General features: G+C 37.2%; 1 protein-coding gene across 2 annotated transcripts; it reads left to right on the top strand.

Moving 5' to 3' along the window:
• The first annotated feature begins 206 nt into the window (after positions 1 to 206).
• LOC113231018 (prostaglandin reductase 1-like) lies at positions 207 to 3,725 on the top strand. 2 transcript variants are annotated; one of them, XM_026465159.1, is made up of 7 exons: positions 207 to 312; positions 995 to 1,094; positions 1,685 to 1,873; positions 2,063 to 2,181; positions 2,713 to 2,979; positions 3,059 to 3,330; positions 3,477 to 3,725. In XM_026465159.1, the coding sequence occupies exons 1-6, from the start codon at positions 207 to 209 to the stop codon at positions 3,286 to 3,288; spliced, it is 1,011 nt and encodes a 336-aa protein (XP_026320944.1). In that variant the 3' UTR covers positions 3,289 to 3,330; positions 3,477 to 3,725. The 2 variants fall into 2 exon arrangements, with proteins under 2 accessions (XP_026320944.1, XP_026320943.1); XM_026465158.1 differs by having other exon boundaries at positions 3,059 to 3,725.
• The last annotated feature ends 4,190 nt before the right edge of the window (positions 3,726 to 7,915 follow it).

Here is a 7,915-nt window from a genome sequence, read left to right as displayed (position 1 = left end):
TGACAACTGGTTTGTTTGGTTTGAGAAATTCATTTTGAACTTTACGGCAAAGGAGTTTAAGTTGAGAATGCACTAAAAATGTATACTTGCCTACCTGAGCGACTGATAAACAAAAGTATTTTTAAAACTGACATTTACTTCAATGGTTAGTGAGTAGAGAACAGCATCTCTGTGTTATTTAGTCTTGTGTATTTAATAACAACAATATGGTAGTGGCCAATAAATATGTTGTTGTGACTCCATTTGTAGGAACACCCAAAAAAACAGACTTCAGAATTGTAGAGGAAGAACTACCGGCACTTCAAGATCGTGGTAAGTATATAGATAATTACTTGACTTGCCCTCTTATACCTCTAACTTATATTCTAATTCTTTTACCATTTCTGCGATCAGATTGTGGAATTCTCTCCCTGAATCGATTCAACCTTTCGATCCCTTTCTCTTGATTCCTTCAAACAATGTGTCAAGGATACAAGGTATTATACTTTTTCCTTTAAAAGTATATATATTTAATATGACTATTGACTGCCTCCGTGGCCGAACGGTTACCATGCCGGACTGCCACGCAGAGGTTCCAGGTTTTATTCCCAGGCCGGAAGAAATATTTGTATGGCCTACATTTATTTCTCTCGTGAAGTTGGGTGTAATTTGTGGTTGTTTATGTGAGTATCCATGACACCCGGGACACAGGTTTGCCCTAGTGCGGGCTAACAACAGTGCGTTAGTTAATCAAAACAACTGTACACTTGCTCATAAAACTTGCATTTTTTTATATAATGTTTGTTTTACGTGTTGCAGGTGTCATGGACATACACATAGACAACCCCAAATTACACCCAAAATCACGAGAGAAACAAATGTAGGCCATACAAATATTTCTCTCGGCCCGGGAATCGAACCTGGGACCTCTGCGTGGCATGCCGGCATGGTAACCGTTCGGCCACGGAGGCAGTCGACTGAATAACACTAATTCCATCTTTTCCAATTGTTTCAGAGTTTTTAGCAGAAGCGGCGTACTTCAGCGTAGACCCATATCAACGAGTGAAACTCGGTAACCAATACCCTTGTGATATGATTGGAGGGCAAATTGCCATGTTAGTGTCTTCTATATTATTTTTCTTTAATACCAGGTGATGAGACGAAGAAGTCGTGCACTAATTAAGTAGCAATAGAGCTCCTTGTAAAAGACTTCGTCCTGGTAAGTACTGCCAGTTTACCTATTTCTGCCACCAAGCAGTAATGTTAGCATTATTGCGTTCCGGTTTTTGAACGGTAAGATAAGGTGCTGGAGAAATTACAGGCACACGGGACTTGTCAACATACACGTCTCAGGGTGACGGGCCAGTGGCAGTGCCCTACAGATCTTTGCGATTTAAAGCTCTGAGTGGCAATGCAACTGTCATGGACAGGCATGTAGCTTAACACCAGACGCAACAAAATAATATACATAACTAACAAAAAAATATCTAACCTAGGACGCTTGCGTGGCAGTCCAGTATGGTAACCGTTCCGCCACAGAGGCAACTGAAAACTTACCACCAGGTGCACCAGTTGTTCATCCCGTCACTTGAACAATAAAAAAAAGGAAAACCTGTGTTGTTATGATACTATCATTTAATGTCATCGGTTTTGACTATTTCATTTATAGAGTCAAAATATAATGGATATCTATTTCAACTTGCAGAGTAACAGAAAGCAAAAATCCAGATTACCCAGTTGGAGTATGGGTTATGGGACACTTTGGTTGGCGAACTCACACTATCGTTAAACCAGATGAAGATAAGCTTCACTCACAGAGACCATACTTATACAAATTGCCCGATTTCGGAGATTTGCCTGTGACGTTGGGATTAGGAGTTTGTGGGAGAGTTGGGTAATAATGACCAAACATGTGTTAAACTGTTGAAGATATCATAAAGAAAGTTTATCTTTGAGTTACACAAGAGCCAATCATTTCCTTACCCCAACAATTTAGAGACGATATTTATAACAGTTTAGCTGCATAAAAACTTAGAAGTATGATTAATGTGTATTAGTTAAACATGTATTGACATGATTACAGGAACACTGCTTATTTCGGTTTAACTGAAATATGTCAGCCTAAAATTGGAGACACAGTCGTTGTGTCAGCAGCGGCAGGGGCTGTTGGCTCTCACGTAGGACAAATCGCTAAAATTTTGGGTAGGATACAGTCATGTTTACAGATAATCTCGTACTTTAAAACGGGTACACTACTTCACAATACCTAAACAATCTTCCACTAATAGCTAGGTGCTGATTTCTGAATCAATGCAATCAATGCGCCGAATTGCCCATCGTTAGGCGTCGTCCAAATTGAACGCGAATACGCGATCATCGCGCGAATAGATAATGTGGTCAAAAAGCGGGTGTTTTAATAGAGATAATCGCGCGAGCCCGTGTTCTCGCGATTATGAGTGCGGCCGCGGAGCCCGCTTCCGATAGTGCGACACGATTGTCAATTAGGACACCCATTCCGACATCAATATGTTTGATTGTGAGTTCGCGCGAAAAGATTTCAAACATTATTCGAGATCTGTATGTTTGATCGTAGGCTCGCACGAACAAAACTCGCGTAAACTTGCGATGGTCGCGTAATCGTGATCAATTAGGAGGACACCTTAGTATACGCTGTGCCTATCTATCATATTCATGATAAAACAATGTACTTCATTCCATGCGTTTCTGTTCTAGGTTGCCGAGTCATTGGCTTCGCAAGTACAGAGGAGAAATGCGAATGGCTGGTAAATGAACTCGGTTTCGATAGTGCGGGCAACTATAAAACTATCGACATCGCAGAATTCCTGAAGAAAAATGCCCCTAATGGTGTAGATTGCTATTTCGACAATGTTGGAGGTGTAATCAGCAGTATTGTTATGTCCCATATGAATCATTACGGTAAAATTGCAGTTTGTGGCGCCATTTCTAGCTACAACGAAACAGATGTTGGTACTAGCAAAGGTACACAAGTACATAAATTTTTAATCTTTATATGTCAAATGTGCTAACAACATATTAAACAATTTTAAATATATTTCAGCTTTAATAGTTGAACGGTACATTGTCGCAAAGGAATTAAAAGTGGAAGGGTTCCAAGTAAATAGATTTGCTGATCGCTCTATGGAAGGTATAAGGCAAAACCTGCAATGGGTCAAAGAAGGCAAATTGAAATATCGAGAACATATTTTCAACGGTTTTGATAATGCACCTGAAGCCTTCATCGGACTTTTCAATGGCGTCAACATTGGAAAAACACTTGTGAAAATATAATTTTACATGTAATTCACACAAAGCAATGCATATGCATTAAGGGTGTGGCCAGACGAGTGTAATCTTTTGAGTGGCGAATCGCGTTTCTTAAGTCGCTTAATATACCGGGTTTTTCAAAAGAGACATAACAATTTTGTATTGCAATAAAACATGGCATAATTTTGATATTGAGTTGAAATTTACTCCAGGTACAATACACATGTCACATTTAAGAATGGAATTCGATTTCATTCGTATGACCACCGCGAACACGTTTGCAGTGGTTACACAGCTGGTCAAACTATATTATCGAAGAAGAAGTTCGAGAACAGTGTAATCTCGCGAGAGGTCCGGTCGAATGGTCAACTCGCTCATGCGATCTAACGCAGTTGGATTATTTCATCGAGTATATAACCAAAAATAGAGAAGAAATGTTTTTTTTAAAAAAAACTATTCTGCCAAATCATTACGGTGACAATTGCGCAATTGAAATTTGTGAACCGATTTTGATGACTCTTTGTCGGAAAGACGGTATCTCGGTACTGGCCTCATTTAAATTTAAAGAACATATTCCACCTCTAAAGGGATGAATGACTTTCGAGGTAGGTTTTCTAGGACATGGGGTCCTTCAAACGAGGCGCAAAGAGGCATCTTGTAAGCATACAGGGTGGAGGTGGCTAGGACAGTGATTGTATGCTGCATTAGTACTTTCACGTTTGGATTTCACTTTCCATTTCACATCAGATGGAGTGGAATCATCTGCCTATCACATATAAAAAAAACTATATGACACAAACAAACGTGTCAACGCTTCAAAGCCACTGAATATAATTACAGTACAGAGTACTAAAAAAACTGACCTCAAAAGTCATTCATCCCCTAGTTTGCCACCTTTAGAGGTGACATATTTTCTTAAAGAGAGGAAGCCCACCAGCCGTAACCAGTGTGGCACAGCACCGACAGGACCGAACTTCCTGCTGCGTCCGGCCGTACCGACGACGTTGATGTACCTGTCGCGGCTGCATTACTCCACGAAGTCTGAGGAGATAGTGGAGTATATCAGGCATAAAGCCAATTACACCCTGAGGGTCGAGCGGTTGGAGTCTCGCCGCAACGTGAACTTTAATTCGTTTGTGGTGAGAATACCGACCGAACATCTTTCGACCTTCATGAAAGAGGAATTTTGGCCGAAGGGTGTCATATATCGGCGATTCCGCGGCCGGTTACCTGTCACCAGATTGCGCCGCACGTCGCCGATAAGTGAAATCGTGTAGATTAGTTTTTTATTATTATATTGTATGTATATACTAATAATATAAAAACAAAATACACTTATATATAATATAAGTGTATTTTGTTTTTATATTGTTATGTATGTTAGTCTATAAGGTATGATGTATACATGGGTCTTTTTGTTACCTGATATAAATAAATAAAAAAAATAAAAAATAAATTAAAATTTAAATGGGACTACTACTAAGATACCCTCTTTCCAACAAAAAAAGAATCATCAAAATCAGTTCACAAAGAGTTATCGCATGGTATACATACAAAAAAGCAAGTTTTTTGAAATCAGTCAGGCGCCCGAAACGCATTTGTAAACTATAAGACTCGAAAAACGCAACTCACAAAATGACGCTCGTCTTGCCTTTCCCATATACATCATTATAATAAAGTATTTAAAATATGATTATGTTTACTTCACGAACACACCTCACGGACAATGCCACTTCCATGAAAACGTAGATAAAAGAGATAGAGAGATATATTTGTTTCTAAGCATACACGGTAAATACAGTTTACATGTGTAAGATTATACTCATGTTAATTTTTTATTGAATTGATATTCAGTTATCTTTGTGAACTCCACTAGTTTTTTATAATTATTAATACAAAGATCGAACACTCAGAAAAAATTCCTTCGATCCGGCCGGATTTGAACCGACGTCTTCTAGCATAACGTGACAGACGCTATACCAACTAAGCCACGGAACGAATCAGCGGACCTCACGAATTTTTCTATGTGCTTGTTGTTGTGTCTTTGTATTTGGTTTTTTCAACGACTTTTTAGTCGTAGCGCCATCTATGAGAAATCTATGAAAGTTTTATCACCCAGTTAGATACCTTTGCAGCTACCAGCTCTGTACGGATCGAAGGATTTTTTTCTGAGTGTTCGATCTTTGTATTAATAATTATTACACTTATGGTCCAGCGTATTGCGCCAGCAACTGGCATACAAATGTTAATATCAAATATTATACATTGATCGCGTTTATTACACATAGTCATATTACTTATATAATTAAAATCACATCGTATTACTTTATAAAATTAAATTTTGTCCATTAAATAATGTAATTAAAGAAAAATCATGATTTACTTAATAAAAAAGATGAACGCGTGTCACAATAATTATATAGAGGGTCGCAGCCTTCAAAATTTAAATGTCAAAAACTCATTTACATCATAAAAACAATTTGACACAAGCAATTTTTCTTAAATCTAGACGTAGGTAACATTTTTATATCGTCAGGTAATACATTATATAATTTTACGCACATATTATAGCAATTCCTTTGAAAACATGTAGTAGTGTGTATACGTCGGGCCAAACGATAGGGATATCGGGTTAAAAAAGGAACATTTTTTGAAGTAAATATAAAATATAATTTATAATAAAAATAAAATAGAGATTCTAAAATTCTGTTTTGAAATGCCGTATTACCGAGGTTGAATAAAATTACGAACGGTGTTGAATAGTTCACATAGGCAAAGAATCTCATTGATAGTGATCGTGCGCAATTGTTCTGACAATTTTATGGGTTGTTGATTAAAAATTGAAGTCGTAATACAATGTGGCATTATAGTGCCTGTCAGATATGTATGAATTGCTCATTTTGTGATTTGTACCGGTGATATTGCGTAACTCTTGTTATCACTGGGAAAGGTTTATATTTCAACAAGTATAAAAAAAAACATGTGATGTATAGTCATATACTTCCCGCTTTCAAGCTTCATGTCCCGCTGTCCCCAAAATACTTAAAAATGTCCAGCTTTGACAAAACCGAACATAACAAGAAAAAAAATTGCGCGAAAGCGGAAAATATAAAAGCCAACTCACCAGGCTACAAAACGTTAGTTCTTTTTTAAATTTTTGATCACTAAAGATTTTTCATCACACTTGCTCATTAATATTATGATTGCAAGGTGCCTAACTTGACTATAGTGCCCCAAATAAAAACCTCGGGCCTTTTTCTTCCCATTACAGCCATGGTCGGTAAGGATTTTTTTATAATTTGTAGCACGGCATACTTCCTTAGATAGGTCAGGTTCAAGTTTAAGAAGGTTATTTAAGTTCAAAATTAAAACATTCGCTTAAAATGTTATCTAAACAGAAATTTAATTGCAATTAAATTTGCCACCTACTACTTACATAGTTATTGTTAAGAATTTCTTATATTTAATTTTAAATATTTCCTCGCAAATGTGATGAAAAAAATACAAAACTCGAGTTACTGAAGCCCCTCAACATTCGGCTTCGGGTTTCTAACAGAACCTCGTTAGTAATTTCTTCCTTAGCGTCTTAATACACAATGTACTATTTGTTCGTTTTCTAATTTTTTAATCATTAAACGTTTCATAATTATCATAAATGTATGTTTTATTTTTAAAACGATAATAAACAGGCGTCCAGTTCTGAGGGAACAAAATAACGACCGTGTTAGATATATGTATAGCACTCTTGGAGCGACTTCTTTGGGTTCTCCGGTAAAAATTGGCGTTCCGCAGGGCTCAATACTTGGAGCTTTCTTATTTCTGATTTATATTAATGACTGTCGTTCTTTGTTAAGGACTATTGCGAAATAGCATTGTTTGCTGGCACATCCTTGATTTTTAAAACAGACAGACATGACATTAACTACTACTAACACGAGTAATATTGGCTTCCAGTTGCTCAATCGTACCCGGCTTATCCGTATAAATTTTGGACTTTACATAGCCCCAAAGGAAAAAGTCTAGGGGTGTGATATTACCTGAAATTGAAGCCCGTGATCTCCAGGACATTTGGTACTAACAAGACGGCGCCACTTGCCATAAAGCACGTGAAACTATGGCTTTATTGCTTGAACAGTTAATTTTACGTTTCGGGCCGGTGAGTTGGCCGCCTAGACCTTGTGACGTCACACCCATAGACTTTTCCTTTGGGGCTATGTAAAGTCTATAATCTATACGGATAAGCCAGGTATGATTAAGCAATTGGAAGCCAACATTACTCGCGTTATTCGCCAAATACCAATTGAAATGCTCGGGCGCATCATCGAAAATTGGAACTGCAGAATGGACCACGTTAACCGCAGTTACGGCCAATATTTGAAAGAAATAATCTTTAAAAAATAATAATAATAATAATAATAATGTTTATTGTCACAAAAATAGTACAATATTATAATGAAGTCGAAGAAATAGACTCCAGAGCTAGGTTACAAACCTGTGTGACTGGAGGCAGTGTCCTCTCTCAAATTTTGACAAAATTAGTCTATTTCATTACAATAGGTACAAACAAAAGATTAAAATATGGTAGGTAAACTATCTAACTTAACATTTCCATGCACATTGTAAAGTTTATATATATATATATATATATATA

This window comes from Hyposmocoma kahamanoa, unplaced genomic scaffold (genome assembly GCF_003589595.1).
Source record: "Hyposmocoma kahamanoa isolate Upper Pololo Valley unplaced genomic scaffold, ASM358959v1 64, whole genome shotgun sequence".
NCBI classification, from domain to species: domain Eukaryota; kingdom Metazoa; phylum Arthropoda; class Insecta; order Lepidoptera; family Cosmopterigidae; genus Hyposmocoma; species Hyposmocoma kahamanoa.
Note: the sequence above shows the minus strand (reverse complement) of the source record. Positions and strands in the feature narration are given on the sequence as shown.

Excerpts from the sequence above, each read along its gene's own strand:
- LOC113231018 (XM_026465159.1), top strand. The coding sequence starts at position 207 with ATGGTAGTGGCCAATAAATATGTTGTTGTGACTCCATTTGTAGGAACA. Across the intron at positions 1,874-2,062 it reads GGAGTTTGTGGGAGAGTTGG|GAACACTGCTTATTTCGGTT; the intron begins GTAATAATGACC and ends ACATGATTACAG. Across the intron at positions 2,182-2,712 it reads ACAAATCGCTAAAATTTTGG|GTTGCCGAGTCATTGGCTTC; the intron begins GTAGGATACAGT and ends TTTCTGTTCTAG.